This window comes from Haliotis rufescens, unplaced genomic scaffold (assembly GCF_023055435.1).
Source record: "Haliotis rufescens isolate VD_foot unplaced genomic scaffold, xgHalRufe1.0.p SCAF_6, whole genome shotgun sequence".
Lineage (NCBI taxonomy): Eukaryota > Metazoa > Mollusca > Gastropoda > Lepetellida > Haliotidae > Haliotis > Haliotis rufescens.
This window is the reverse complement of record NW_025964334.1, coordinates 216,534-233,316: the sequence shown is the minus strand read 5'-3', so window position 1 is coordinate 233,316 and position 16,783 is coordinate 216,534. Positions and strand designations below refer to the sequence as shown.

At 43.5% G+C, this 16,783-nt stretch overlaps 1 protein-coding gene across 1 annotated transcript in view; it reads left to right on the top strand.

Annotated features, from left to right (window-relative positions):
• Positions 1 to 3,407: 3,407 nt before the first annotated feature.
• Positions 3,408 to 16,783, top strand: part of LOC125374908 — a 39,211-nt gene continuing 25,835 nt past the window's right edge. The window contains exons 1-2 of the mRNA XM_048386675.1: positions 3,408 to 4,095; positions 8,568 to 9,653. Coding sequence (XP_048242632.1) covers positions 9,521 to 9,653 — 133 coding nt within the window. The 5' untranslated portion in view covers positions 3,408 to 4,095; positions 8,568 to 9,520. The remainder of the gene's footprint in view (positions 4,096 to 8,567; positions 9,654 to 16,783) is intronic.

Below are 16,783 nucleotides of genomic sequence, written 5' to 3'. Positions count from 1 at the left end.
ATGTCGTGTCTCCTTAAACAGTTACTAGGACACTAGGTCATATCAATTTGTCTTTTTGTTGACAGTTTCTACCACGAATATGAACGAGAAGGTGAGATGTGTTTCTGTGTTCATCACTGCAAGTGTTAGGCGCTGTGGTGTTGCTGAATTGTCTGGTCCATCACGGGATTGTCTGGTCGATTCTTTACAAGCCGCCTTCGTATGGCAGTTGTACTGAGGGGAACTGCTGTGTACTGCTATGTATTGCTGTGTATTGCTGTGTACTGTTGTGTATTGCTGTGTACCGTTGTGTACTGCTGTGTACTGTTGGGTACTGCTGTGTATTGCTGTGTACTGTTGTGTACTGCTGTGTATTGCTGTGTATTGCTGTGCATTGCTGTGTACTGCTGTGTACTGTTGTGTACCGTTGTGTACTGCTGTGTACTGCTGTGTACTGTTGTGTACTGCTGTGTATTGCTGTGTACTGTTGTGTACTGCTGTGTATTGCTGTGTACTGCAGTGTATTGCTGTGTACTGTTGTGTACTGCTGTGTATTACAGTGTATTGCTGTGTACTGATGTGTATTGCTGTGTACTGATCTGTATTGCTGTGAACTCATGTGTACTGCTGTGTATTCTGTGTACTGCTGTGTAATAATGTGTACTGCTGTGTACTGCTGTGTATTGCTGTGTACTGATCTGTATTGCTGTGTACTGCTGTGTACTGCTGTGTATTGTTGTGTACTGATGTGTAATAATGTGTACTGCTGTGTACTGCTGTGTACTGCTGTGTACTGCTGTGTACTGCTGTGTATTCTGTGTACTGCTGTGTACGGCAGTGTATTTCTCTGTACTGCTGTGTACTGATGTGTACTGCTCTGTACAGCTGTGTATTGCTGTGTACTGCAGTGTATTGCTGTGTACTGTTGTGTCCTGCTGTGTACTGATGTGTACTGCTCTGTACTGCTGTGTATTGCTGTGTACTGCAGTGTATTGCTGTGTACTGTTGTGTCCTGCTGTGTACTGATGTGTTCTGATGTCTACTGCTGTGTATTGCTGTGTACTGTTGTGTACTGCTGTGTATTGCAGTGTACTGCAGTGTATTGCTGTGTACTGTTGTGTACCGCTGTGTATTACAGTGTATTGCTGTGTACTGATGTGTACTGCAGTGTATTGCTGTGTACTGTTTTGTACTGTTGTGTATTGCTGTGTACTGCTGTGTATTGCTGTGTACTGTTGTGTATTGCTGTGTACTGCAGTGTATTGCTGTGTACTGTTGTGTACTGCTGTGTATTACAATGTATTGCTGTGTACTGCAGTGTATTGCTGTGTAATGCAGTGTATTGCTGTGTACTGCAGTGTATTGCTGTGTACTGCAGTGTATTGCTGTGTACTGCTGTGTACTGCAGTGTATTGCTGTGTATTGCTGTGTACTCCAGTGTACTGCTGTGTACTGCTGTGTACTGCTGTGTACTGCAGTGTATTGCTGTGTACTGCAGTGTACTCCAGTGTACTGCTGTGTACTGCAGTGTACTGCTGTGTACTGCTGTGTACTGCTGTGTACTGCTGTGTATTCCTATGTACTGTTGTGTACTGCTGTGTATTGCTGTGTACTGTTGTGTACTGCTGTGTATTGCTGTGTACTGCTGTGTACTGCTGTGTACTGCAGTGTATGGCTGTGTACTGCAGTGTATTGCTGTGTACTACAGTGTATTGCTGTGCACTGCTGTGTACTGCAGTGTACTGCTGTGTACTCCTGTGTACTGCAGTGTACTCCAGTGTACTGCTGTGTACTGCAGTGTACTGCTGTGTACTGCTGTGTATTGTTGTGTACTGCTGTGTACTGCTGTGTACTGTTGTGTACTGCTGTGTATTGCTGTGTACTGCTGTGTACTGTTGTGTACTGCTGTGTACTGTTGGGTACTGCTGTGTATTGCTGTGTACTGTTGTGTACTGCTGTGTATTGCTGTGTACTGCTGTGTACTGCTGTGTACTGTTGTGTACTGCTGTGTACCGTTGTGTACTGCTGTGTATTGCTGTGTACTGTTGTGTACTACTGTGTATTGCTGTGTACTGCAGTGTACTGCTGTGTATTGCTGTGTACTGTTGTGTACTGCTGTGTACTGTTGGGTACTGCTGTGTATTGCTGTGTACTGTTGTGTACTGCTGTGTATTGCTGTGCACTGCTGTGTATTGCTGTGTACTGCTGTGTACCGTTGTGTACTGCTGTGTATTGCTGTGTACTGCTGTGTACTGTTGTGTATTGCTGTGTACTGCAATGTATTGCTGTGTATTGCTGTGTACTGCAGTGTATTGCTGTGTACTGCTGTGTACTGCAGTGTATTGCTGTGTACTGCTGTGTACTGTTGTGTATTGCTGTGTACTGCAATGTATTGCTGTGTATTGCTGTGTACTGCAGTGTATTGCTGTGTACTGCTGTGTACTGCAGTGTATTGCTGTGTATTGCTATGTACTGTTGTGTACTGTTGTGTACTGTTCTGTACTGCTGTGTATTACAGTGTATTGCTGTGTACTGATGTGTACTGCAGTGTATTGCTCTGTACTGTTGTGTACTGCTGTGTATTGCTGTGTACTATTGTGTACTGCTGTGTACTGCTGTGTATTGCTGTGTACTGTTGTGTACTGCTGTGTATTGCTGTGTACTGTTGTGTACTGCTGTGTATTGCTGTGTACTGCTGTGTACTGCAGTGTATTGCTGTGTACTGTTGTGTACTGCTGTGTATTACAGTGTATTGCTGTGTACTGCTGTGTACTGCAGTGTACTGCTATGTAGTGTTGTGTATTGCTGTGTACTGCTGTGTAGTGTTGTGTATTGCTGTGTAGTGTTGTGTACTGCTGTGTACTTCTGTGTATTGCTGTGTACTGCTGTGCGGCGTTAAGCAACACTTACTTTTTCTGCAGATTGTGTGGGTTGCGGATGCTACCGTGGAGTAGGACAGGCTCACCTTTTCGCGAACACCTGGTGTCATCACTGAAATTAAGTGGTCTATTCATATAATTGTTCACCACTATTTTGCCTTTTACACCCTTTGGAATCGGAAGATAACCAAGGCTGAATTATTCTCTGGCGTTGACGATAAATATTTACGACATCAAAGCTCTAATTTTGACGAAGATATTGTATGGCTGCCTGCAGCTCGAGTCATCCCACAAAAAGTAATCGATTGTTACCTTGTTAATATGACATTAAGTGGATATATCTAGCACCTAACAAGTTTCAAAACTCGTTCATCATTAATCATAAGCGACAGTTACGTGGCCTCTCACAGCGTCGGCGGTGTCGTCGTAACATAACGCCGATGATGTTCACAGCGCACGCTGCCATCTCCAACAGCCGACAGTTACCACGAAGCCCCAGTATCGCAAGCTGCCCATCGATTCCCGGACCGAGCAGTGGTAAGTCGTTACACCTCAACACTGAGGTACCGCAGACGACAACTGCAAGCGGACGACATCTATGAGCAGACGACACACACGGCGAACAAGCGGCGGGAGCAGGTGACGACAAGTAGGATTCGAGCGAAGCTCGGACTTTGCCTGCGTTCTATTTGGTTCCGAACAGGGGCATCGATCTTCCGATCCCGAGGCGGAATCGGGGTTCTGGCAATTCGTGGCAAATATGTGCCTCCTGTGGATTTCTATTTCAAGGAACTTGTTTAAAGTCGTTGATTTGCGTCGTAGTCGTTCGAGAGTTTTCTCTGAAAAGGCCAACAATACTTGTTAATTAGATGGGGACAAGACATCGAACCTGACTTAAGGTTTTCGAGTTTTTCTTCTTACTTGAGGGATTTCCAAACCCTAATGTGACACTCTACAGGTCAGTGGATATCAATTCAGAAAGTGAATGTCCCTATACATTGTGGAAGTTCATGCTGAACAGTCATTCATCAAACTTACAAAGTTACTTCTCAAGATCGGGTGTAACCTTTTCAGCCTCGGATATTCGTGACATGCAAATGTCGGATATAAGTTCCTATAAACAGCAACAGCTTGTGTGCGCTTGGATATGGCTTGCAATTAAATGTGGATTATGGTCAATGATAATCAAATTTGATTGATTCAGTGGACCTGTGGCTGAGGTGTCGTCCAGCAGGAGGTAAGTGCAGTGGTCAAACACCGTGGTCAAACACAGTGGTCAAACACAGTGGTCAAACACAGTGGTCTGTTCTATAAGGTCACTCATGTTTTATGGTCAGCGTAAAATGAAACCGTGAATGTTTAACATCCAATGGCGGAGAATTCTAATGTGTCTACAGTGAGAATGAGAGAGCGAAACTAAACTCACTCGTGTTCCAAATATGGTTTCCAACTTCATTGTTATTGACAGTTTTGAAGCAGTTGGGTTGAAAAAGATACGAAAAGAGATTAGAAAAATAAATGTAGCTGATTCCACCATATACTGAGTAAATAAGATTGAAGACATCACTGGCTGCTAAATGAAGGCTCTAAAACACGTTACTGCCGCGATAAATAAGAATCTTCACCTCTTCCATCTCCCGGAGCAGGAAATCTAAGACACAACCGAGAAACACCATCAGGGTCTCTGCGTAGACAATTCAAAATGATGGCAGTTGCTGTACCAATCTTTTCGACAAAAGGGAAGATTTTTTGTCTTTTTTTCCAATCATGAATTTCCCATTCATAACCAGCAAAATACCATCACTGAATTTTCTGATCCTGACTCAGTCGGTTACTCAATTAGTGCGGCATTAGACCACAAACAAATAGTTCAGTTTCGGCAGATTTTCACGGTAATTATTCTCTGTCGATGATGTTGTAAATTTAGCAACAAAAGACCCCGAATTCTTACTTACTGAAGTATAAAGATCCAATATGCTACTGCCCTCCGAATATTTGCCTTAACTCTTACTGTCTACTGAATAACGGCCTTAATTCTCACTGCCAACTAAGCCCTAATTCTCACTGCCTTCTGAATAAATGTCAAACATATTACTGCCAACTAACTATAAGCCCTAACTCTTACTGTCTACAGAATAACGGCCTTAATTCGTACTGCCAACTAAATATAAGCCTTAATTCTTACTGTCTACAGAATAACGGCCTTAATTCGTACTGCCAACTAAATATAAGCCCTAATTCTTACTGTCTACAGAATAACGGCCTTAATTCGTACTGCCAACTAAATATAAGCCCTAACTCTTACTGTCTACAGAATAACGGCCTTAATTCGTACTGCCAACTAAATATAAGCCCTAATTCTTACTGTCTACAGAATAACGGCCTTTATTCGTACTGCCAACTAAATATAAGCCCTAATTCTTACTGTCTACAGAATAACAGCCTTAATTCGTACTGCCAACTAAATATAAGCCTTAGCTCTTACTGTCTACTGAATAACGGCCTTAATTCATACTGCCAACTAAGCCCTAATTCTCACTGCTTTCTGAATAAATGTCAAACATATTACTGCCAACTAAATATAAGCCCTAAACCTTACTGACGACAGCATAAATGTCCTACATATTGCTGCCACTGAATGAAGGTCCTTAAACCTTACTGACGACAGCATAAATGTCCTACATATTGCTGCCACTGAATGAAGGCCCTTAAACCTTACTGACGACAGCATAAATGTCCTACATATTGCTGCCACTGAATGAAGGCCCTTAAACCTTACTGACGACAGCATAAATGTCCTACATATTGCTGCCACTGAATGAAGGCCCTTAAACCTTACTGACGACAGCATAAATGTCAAACAAATATCAGCCACTGAATGAAGGCCCTAAACCTTACTGACGACAGCATAAATGTCCTACATATTGCTGCCACTGAATGAAGGCCCTAAACCTTACTGACGACAGCATAAATGTCCTACATATTGCAGCCACTGAATGAAGGCCCTTAAACCTTACTGACGACAGCATAAATGTCCTACATATTGCTGCCACTGAATGAAGGCCCTAAACCTTACTGACGACAGCATAAATGTCCTACATATTGCTGCCACTGAATGAAGGCCCTTAAACCTTACTGACGACAGCATAAATGTCCTACATATTGCTGCCACTGAATGAAGGCCCTTAAACCTTACTGACGACAGCATAAATGTCCTACATATTGCTGCCACTGAATGAAGGCCCTTAAACCTTACTGACGACAGCATAAATGTCCTACATATTGCTGCCACTGAATGAAGGCCCTTAAACCTTACTGACGACAGCATAAATGTCAAACAAATATCTGCCACTGAATGAAGGCCCTAAACCTTACTGACGACAGCATAAATGTCCTACATATTGCTGCCACTGAATGAAGGCCCTAAACCTTACTGACGACAGCATAAATGTCCTACATATTGCTGCCACTGAATGAAGGCCCTTAAACCTTACTGACGACAGCATAAATGTCCTACATATTGCTGCCACTGAATGAAGGCCCTAAACCTTACTGACGACAGCATAAATGTCCTACATATTGCTGCCACTGAATGAAGGCCCTTAAACCTTACTGACGACAGCATAAATGTCCTACATATTGCTGCCACTGAATGAAGGCCCTTTAACCTTACTGACGACAGCATAAATGTCCTACATATTGCTGCCACTGAATGAAGGCCCTTAAACCTTACTGACGACAGCATAAATGTCCTACATATTGCTGCCACTGAATGAAGGCCCTAAACCTTACTGACGACAGCATAAATGTCCTACATATTGCTGCCACTGAATGAAGGCCCTTAAACCTTACTGACGACAGCATAAATGTCCTACATATTGCTGCCACTGAATGAAGGCCCTTAAACCTTACTGACGACAGCATAAATGTCCTACATATTGCTGCCACTGAATGAAGGCCCTAAACCTTAATGACGACAGCATAAATGTCCTACATATTGCTGCCACTGAATGAAGGCCCTAAACCTTACTGACGACAGCATAAATGTCCTACATATTGCTGCCACTGAATGAAGGCCCTAAACCTTACTGACGACAGCATAAATGTCCTACATATTGCTGCCACTGAATGAAGGCCCTAAACCTTACTGACGACAGCATAAATGTCCTACATATTGCAGCCACTGAATGAAGGCCCTTAAACCTTACTGACGACAGCATAAATGTCCTACATATTGCTGCCACTGAATGAAGGCCCTAAACCTTACTGACGACAGCATAAATGTCCTACATATTGCTGCCATTGAATGAAGGCCCTAAACCTTACTGACGACAGCATAAATGTCCTACATATTGCTGCCACTGAATGAAGGCCCTTAAACCTTACTGACGACAGCATAAATGTCCTACATATTGCTGCCACTGAATGAAGGCCCTAAACCTTACTGACGACAGCATAAATGTCCTACATATTGCTGCCACTGAATGAAGGCCCTAAACCTTACTGACGACAGCATAAATGTCCTACATATTGCTGCCACTGAATGAAGGCCCTTAAACCTTACTGACGACAGCATAAATGTCCTACATATTGCTGCCACTGAATGAAGGCCCTAAACCTTACTGACGACAGCATAAATGTCCTACATATTGCTGCCACTGAATGAAGGCCCTTAAACCTTACTGACGACAGCATAAATGTCCTACATATTGCTGCCACTGAATGAAGGCCCTTAAACCTTACTGACGACAGCATAAATGTTCTACATATTGCTGCCACTGAATGAAGGCCCTAAACCTTACTGACGACAGCATAAATGTCCTACATATTGCTGCCACTGAATGAAGGCCCTAAACCTTACTGACGACAGCATAAATGTCCTACATATTGCTGCCACTGAATGAAGGCCCTTAAACCTTACTGACGACAGCATAAATGTCCTACATATTGCTGCCACTGAATGAAGGCCCTTAAACCTTACTGACGACAGCATAAAGGTCCTACGTATTGCTGCCACTGAATGAAGGCCCTAAACCTTACTGACGAGAGCATAAATGTCCTACGTATTGCTGCCACTGAATGAAGGCCCTAAACCTTACTGACGACAGCATAAATGTCCTACATATTGCTGCCACTGAATGAAGGCCCTAAACCTTACTGACGACAGCATAAATGTCCTACATATTGCTGCCACTGAATGAAGGCCCTAAACCTTACTGACGACAGCATAAAGGTCCTACGTATTGCTGCCACTGAATGAAGGCCCTAAACCTTACTGACGACAGCATAAATGTCCTACGTATTGCTGCCACTGATTGAAGGCCCTAAATGTTACTGACGAGAGCATAAAGGTCCTACCAGAGACCATATAATCTATTATATGGTCTCTGGTCCTACGTATTGCTGCCACTGAATGAAGGCCCTAAATGCTAAAGGTTAACAATCACAACATATGAAATCCATTCCTGGTTTTATCCCCGGACTGACACCCTTTAGTGCAAAGTCTCGTCACAACACTTATTCAAACTCAACAACTCAAATGTAATCCCAAACTCCCCACAAAAAACATTTCTTCATCCAGATACACAATTACCCGCCGTCTTAGTTGAAGTAATTGGAATGTGGTGCTTATGTCCAGGTTAGAACGATTTATTCCGACACTGGGTTAACAGGATTCACGGGGATAACAATCTCAACTTTTATTTCCAGTAACAGCGTGTGATCTGGTTTCAATCCCCGTCCCGCAGTTAATCACTGACAGCATGAAGATCTCCCCCAGGATGCCTGAAGACTCCCAAGATCTCCTGGTGCTCAGTGTGAATAGACGGAACCAATGACCTTGACTCGCGTCAAGTCTCTTCATTGAAATAGCATCGACTGTATAATCTCCGTAATCAGCAACTTGAGGATTAATTAAATGGACATGAGGGTGATTAGCATGGGAAGATACCCTAATTCAATAGGGACTGCGATGCAGATAAAGACGATCACGCACTGAAGCCCAGCCGACTGCCCAGTAATCACGTGTGGTGAGGTTTATAGAGATAGTCGTTGGATGCCTGCCATACCCAGATGCCCCAGCTGTGACCTTGACTCGATGTGGATGCCGTTACCTGAGTCGACCAGTGACTTTCGTCACTACCTGTGTTGGGCGAGCTGTGTTGGGCGAGCTGTGTTGGGCGAGCTGTGTAGGGCTAGGTGTTCAAATTTAGTATTGTTACTAAGAAACCAGCATCCATGATAGCGATGTAAATGTTCAGTCCGATCATTAATCAGTGGGAATACGGCAACTTGCACCATGGGACTAAAAATAAAGAAAACAAATTTATAAATCAAGTTAAATTACTAGAAACAGTGCCTCTTTACTCGAGATCCGAGACCAAAGCCGAAGGTCCCTGAATCTCAGTGATTCTCTATGGTTTTAATCTGGCGATGAGAGGGTAGGGATGATGTCAGGTCCAGCAGTTGGGAACCACCCAACACTTACTCTCAAGTTGATAAACACACACGTGAATGAACAGATCAACGTTAGCCTTTTTCTTCAGTTTTTTAAAAGGGCAAATTAAAGATAATCAAATCACCAAGAGCTAGTGCTCTTCTTCACGAGAGCCGTGGTTCGGAGAAGGGACGTGTGCTGATCATTCCTGGGATCTCATTGTGACATGTCTGACTTGGAGATGGGGCGACTCCGTGGACCAGTGCCAGACACGTGTTCCCTGCTGCGAGTCCTGACCTACGCCAGTGTGTGCACATGCCTGCTGAACTTGTCCGTCCTGGTGGTCTGTTTGTCTGCAGGTGAGTTGTGACTACTTCACCACAGGTATATAATATACAGTAAACCACGGTTATAACGAACACAAAGGGGACACTAAGTTTAGTTCCTTATAACTGTCGTTCGTTATAAACATATGTACAGCATATGTACTGAGACAAAAAAATATGTTCGTTATATCCGTCAGTTCGTTATAAGCATGTTCGTTATAAACGTAGTTTACTGTACCTAGTATAATACCTAATATACAAAGCTTTACTTATTATCCATTGATTTATACAATGATGTATAACAAATGTTATCGGCGAATCGTTTTAAGCATTTTTTATGTTATGCTTTATGACCCATTGCACTGTTTGATGCAAGGTGCACACAATTCATTTATATTTTATTGCATCAATTAGTTATTTAGAGCCCACCTTTGTATGAATAGGGTATACATATCTGTTGTGAGTTTTAGTATTGATTCAAAAGATAAGTGTTTTTATTTTTAAAAATTGATAGAATTTCCTTGACTGCTCTGTTCATATACATTCGAGTAGCTGTCCATCTCTCAGAAATAGAATTAGTTTGGCCTTCGCTGTTGCATCTCTTGGCCTTAGGAGATCTGCGACATATAGCGGATCTAACTGCAATTCTTGTTTTAACCGAACTTGGGCTGGGGCATGGTCTTGATATTCCAGTAACAAATGAGCAATGGATTCAGGTTCATTGCAAGATGGGCATTACCTTGTCAAAGTGCTTTTTGTGACCGTCTGAGGCGTGAGAGACACATAGTCATGGAGACACGGAGCAATGGAGTCAGGTTCATTGCAAGATGGGCATTACCTTGTCAAAGTGCTTTTTGTGACCGTCTGAGGCGTGAGATGGCAAAACTTCACACTCCACTCCAAATCTGTGTTATGTTCATCCGTACTCCAGTTATACTGCTCCGAGCATTTAGTCACAGTTCTTAGTTACAAAAAACTGTAATTAAAAAGTTTGAATCTATTATCTGCCAGTAATCTCTATATAGTCACACAATCTTAGTTCCCCTGTATTTCTTAATGGAAAGAAAACAAACATTTAATTAATCGTATCCTATTACAAAGTATTTGGATAAATACACTGCCATAATCTTTATATGGTAGCACTATCTTAGGTTGTCCCAACCCAAACACCCCTATGTCCATTGATAGACTCTCCTAAACAGATAATACGGGCCTAAACACTACACAGATTACTCTGAGTCATGGAGACACAGAGTCATGGAGACACAGAGTCATGGAGACACTGAGCCATGGAGACACAGAGTCATGGAGACACTGAGTCATGGAGACACAGAGTCATGGAGGCACTGAGTCATGGAGACACAGAGTCATGGAGACATAGAGTCATGGAGACATAGAGTCATGGAGACACAGAGTCATGGAGACACTGAGCCATGGAGACACAGAGTCATGGAGACACTGAGTCATGGAGACACAGAGTCATGGAGACATAGAGTCATGGAGACACTGAGCCATGGAGACACAGAGTCATGGAGACACTGAGTCATGGAGACATAGAGTCATGGAGACACAGAGTCATGGAGACATAGAGTCATGGAGACACAGAGTCATTGAGACATAGAGTCATGGAGACACTGAGCCATGGAGACACAGAGTCATGGAGCCACAGAGTCATGGAGACATAGAGTCATGGAGACATAGAGTCATGGAGACACAGAGTCATGGACACACAGAGCCATGGAGACACAGAGTCATGGAGACACTGAGTCATGGAGACATAGAGTCATGGAGACACAGAGTCATGGAGACATAGAGTCATGGAGACACTGAGTCATGGAGACACAGAGTCATGGAGACACTGAGCCATGGAGACACAGAGTCATGGAGACACAGAGTCATGGAGACACAGAGTCATGGAGACATAGAGTCATGGAGACACAGAGTCATGGAGACACTGAGTCATGGAGGCACTGAATCATGGAGACACTGAGTCATGGAGACACTGAGTCATGGAGACACCACTCATGAAGTCTTCGAATGTCATTTAGAAGTGATACACATAAGGAAGAGAGAATTTATGGATGTCAACTTCTGTATTATGAGGAACACAGCGTTCCGGAGTACATACTTACTCCTTCATCAGGTGAATTAACGCTATGAGGCAGAGAGCATATACATGTACATGTAAGAACAACAAAAGTAATAAGACAGCAAAGGTGGAACCTAACAAGGGAAGCCAACAGATAATTGGCGCTGATAGGTGATTAGCAATAGACAGTGGAAGCCAACACTTTACAGTAATTAGCGCTGATAGTTGATAGCAATGGACAACTGGAAGCCAGAACCTAAATTATCACTGATGGTAATTGGCAATGGACAATGGGCAAACGGAAGGCCGGGGTAAATTAGCACTGATAGGTAATAGAATGGAAATGGCAATGGACAGATGGAAGCCAGCTGGATAATTAGCACCGATAATACTCGACAGTGATCAAAGCAATAAGTCCAAGCACTAGGCAGATAGGTTCCCTGGTCACGGTTCATGGCTGGCTGGTGTCTCTTGTAGTTTTCTTTGTCGCCAGTTGTTGTTGTTGGTAGACGGCGTTAGTGGCTTCCCACATGGTATTATGGTCTTGGTACTTGAGGATGTGTTCGGAAATAGCGCATTTCAGGTTTCGTTTGTTGACAGTCTGATGTTCTTTGAGTCTGGCGTTGAGGGGTCTGAGGGTTTCTCCCGTATATTAGCCACCAATACATTTCAATCAGGTTATACAATCCAATATATGTGGTATCAGCTTATTCTTATACTTGTAACCGCTTAAAGGTTAGCGCTTCTAAACTTGGTCTTTTGTATTGTTGATGCATCATTCAGCAGGTTGCAGTGAAAAAACTAAATGTTCGTAACATCTAGTATGTGCTTACTTCTAGATACATATATGTGCTTACTTCTAGATACATATATGTGCTTACTTCAAGATACATGTATGTGCTTACTTCTAGATACATATATGGGATTACTTCAAGATATATGTATGTGCTTATTTCTAGATAAATATATGTACTTACTTCCAGGTACATGTGTGTGCTTACGTCTAGGTACATGCACGTGCTTACTTCTAGGTATATGTATGTGCTTTCTTCTAGGTACAAACATGTGCTTTCTTCTAAGTACATACATGTGCTTACTTCTAGGTACATACACGTGCTTTCTTCTAGGTACATACACGTGCTTTCTTCTAGGTACATGCATGTGCTTACTTCTAGGTACATACATGTGCTTTCTTCGAGATACATGCATGTGCTTACTTCTAGGTACACACATGTGCTTTCTTCTAGGTATATGTATGTGCTTTCTTCTAGGTACATACATGTGCTTTCTTCTAGGTACATGCATGTGCTTACTTCTAGGTACATGCATGTGCTTACTTCTAGGTACATGCATGTGCTTACTTCTAGGTATATGTATGTGCTTTCTTCTAGGTACATGCATGTGCTTTCTTCTAGGTACATGCATGTGCTTACTTCTAGGTACATGCATGCGCTTACTTCTAGGTATATGTGCTTACGTCTAGGTACATGCATGTGCTTTCTTCTAGGCACATGTACGTGCTTACTTCTAGGTACATGTGCTTACTTCTAGGTACATGTGCTTACTACTAGGTACATGTATGTGCTGACTTCTGTACATATCTATGTGCCTTCCTCTAGGTACGTGTGGTTACTTCTAGGTACATATATGTGCCTACTCCTAGGTACATTTCTGCACTTACTTTTAGGTACATGTATGTGCTTACTTCTAGGTACATGGTAATCGGATGGTAATCGCCACACACCAAACTTTTCTGAATTCAGTTTATTGACTTTAAAAGATTCTTTGGACCATTTCCGTTTTGGAAACTGAAGCACTATTATTTCCTTCACAGGCAAGTAGATTATTTTCGCTGGAATGACTCGGGATGCTGGGAACCCGCTGCAAGGGGAGTAATTCAGCGGGGCAGCTATGGGGAAGAACTGAGTGATTATTTCAGTTACCCGCGTCTGGGGTGCACGGGTGGTCCAGTCGTCTCAGGCGCTGCAATTCTTGGGAATTGCGTCCCTTAGGCATGCCAGACACCTATGGTTTTGGGTTCAAATCGCGGTTTGCCCCAATTCTCACTCACTCACTCACTCAACCACTCACTCACTCACTCACTCACTTACTCAACCACTCACTCACCCACTCACCCACCCACTCACTCACTCACTCACCCATCCATTCACCCACTCACCCATCCACCCACCGTCAGCGCTGTGCCGTGCCCGTGGGTTTCACCAATATGGTAAACGTCCGAGACCTGTACACAATTCCTCCAACATTAAGCTGACACGCTGTGATAAAACTGGGAAACTGTTCAAAGCAGCGTTACATCCATCTCACTCACTCATTCCTAGTACCGCTCCAAGATCAAATTTCCTTATATCGCCCTTAAAGACACTCGCGGCAGTGCCTGGTTAGATTCGGCTTTGGACGACTGGTGCATAATTTGAAAGGGAATTAGTGTCCCAGTGATTTCAAACCTACTAACTGTGATGAAGGAGACAGAGTTCACTTATTAGAGGACGGAGAATGCCTTCTCCATTGATCTACCCTAGAAAGGAAGCAGCGAGAATCGAAAGGATTTGTACCAGCACCTGTGGGATTACGAATCCCTCGTCTTAAGGTCAACACTGACCACCACCACGATTTAATAACAAATAAGACATTCCATTCGCTGGTCATCTGGCTTTTGGGCACACCTACTGTAATATATACTGGAATATATTATGATGGATGCATTGATTGGCGCAATATTCTGCTGACATGAAGCAATTTGTTGGTATATTTTGCAGTAATACTGAAACAAATTAAAAACGGAAAGGTTGTATTTCCTTCGTTATAATCTTTCTGATAGCAGATCCATCACTAGCCTGAGTGATAGAGAGACGTGTTGTGGTGTTGTGATAGAGATACGTGTTGTGGTGTTGAGTGATAGAGAGATGTGTTGTAGTGTTGTGATAGAGAGACGTGTTGTGGTGTTGTGATAGAGAGACGTGTTGTAGTGTTGAGTGATAGAGAGACGTGTTGTGGTGTTGTGATAGAGAGGCGTGTTGTGGTGTTGTGATAGAGAGACGTGTTGTGGTGTTGTGATAGAGAGACGTGTTGTGGTGTTGAGTGATAGAGAGACGTGTTGTGGTGTTGTGATAGAGAGGCGTGTTGTGGTGTTGTGATAGAGAGACGTGTTGTGGTGTTGTGATAGAGAGACGTGTTGTGGTGTTGTGATAGAGAGACGTGTTGTGGTGTTGAGTGATAGAGAGACGTGTTGTGGTGTTGAGTGATAGAGAGACGTGTTGTGGTGTTGTGATAGAGAGACGTGTTGTGGTGTTGTGAGAGAGAGACGTGTTGTGGTGTTGAGTGATAGGGAGACGTGTTGTGGTGTTGAGTGATAGAGAGACGTGTTGTGGTGTTGTGATAGAGAGGCGTGTTGTGGTGTTGTGAGAGAGAGGCGTGTTGTGGTGTTGAGTGATAGAGAGACGTGTTGTGGTGTTGTGATAGAGAGACGTGTTGTGGTGTTGAGTGATAGAGAGACGTGTTGTGGTGTTGTGATAGAGAGGCGTGTTGTGGTGTTGTGATAGAGAGGCGTGTTGTGGTGTAGTGATAGAGAGACGTGTTGTGGTGTTGTGATAGATAGACGTGTTGTGGTGTTGTGATAGAGAGACGTTTTGTTGTGTTGTGATAGAGAGGCGTGTTGTGGTGTTGTGATAGAGAGACGTGTTGTGGTGTTGAGTGATAGAGAGGCGTGTTGTTGTGTTGTGATAGAGAGACGTGTTGTGGTGTTGTGATAGAGAGACGTGTTGTGGTGTTGAGTGATAGAGAGACGTGTTGTGGTGTTGTGATAGAGAGGCGTGTTGTGGTGTTGTGATAGAGAGACGTGTTGTGGTGTTGTGATAGAGAGGCGTGTTGTGGTGTTGTGATAGAGAGACGTGTTGTGGTGTTGTGATAGAGAGGCGTGTTGTGGTGTTGTGATAGAGAGACGTGTTGTGGTGTTGTGATACAGAAACGTGTTGTGGTGTTGTCATGGAGAGACGTGTTGTGGTGTTGTGATAGAGAGGCGTGTTGTGGTGTTGTGATAGAGAGACGAGTTGTGGTGTTGTGATAGAGAGACGAGTTGTGGTGTTGTGATAGAGAGGCGTGTTGTGGTGTTGTGATAGAGAGGCGTGTTGTGGTGTTGTGATAGAGAGACGCGTTGTGGTGTTGTGATAGAGAGGCGTGTTGTGGTGTTGTGATAGAGAGACGTGTTGTGGTGTTGAGTGAAAGAGAGGCGTGTTGTGGTGTTGTGATAGAGAGGCGTGTTGTGGTGTTGTGATAGAGAGACCTTTTGTTTTGTTGTGATAGAGAGGCGTGTTGTGGTGTTGTGATAGAGAGACGTGTTGTGGTGTTGTGTGAAGAGGCGTGTTGTGGTGTTGTGATAGATAGACGTGTTGTGGTGTTGATTGATAGAGAGACGTGTTGTGGTGTTTTGATAGAGAGGCGTGCTGTGGTGTTGTGATAGAGAGACGTGTTGTGGTGTTGTGATAGAGAGGCGTGTTGTGGTGTTGTGATACATATACGTGTTGTGGTGTTGTGATAGAGAGACGTGTTGTGGTGTTGTGATAGAGAGGTGTGTTGTGGTGTTGTGATAGAGAGGCGTGTTGTGGTGTTGTGATAGAGAGACGTGTTGTGGTGTTGTGATAGAGAGAGGTGTTGTGGTGTTGTGATAGAAAGACGTTTTGTGGTGTTGTGATAGAGACGCGTGTTGTGGTGTTGTGATAGAGAGACGTGTTGTGGTGTTGAGTGATAGAGAGGCGTGTTGTTGTGTTGTGATAGAGACGTGTTGTGGTGTTGTGATAGAGAGACGTGTTGTGGTGTTGTGATAGAGAGACGTGTTGTGGTGTTGTGATAGAGAGGCGTGTTGTGGTGTTGTGATAGAGAGACGTGTTGTGGTGTTGTGATAGAGAGACGTGTTGTGGTGTTGTGATAGAGAGACGTGTTGTGGTGTTGTGATAGAGAGACGTGTTGTGGTGTTGTGTGAAGAGGCGTGTTGTGGTGTTGTGATAGATAGACGTGTTGTGGTGTTGATTGATAGAGAGACGTGTTGTGGTGTTGT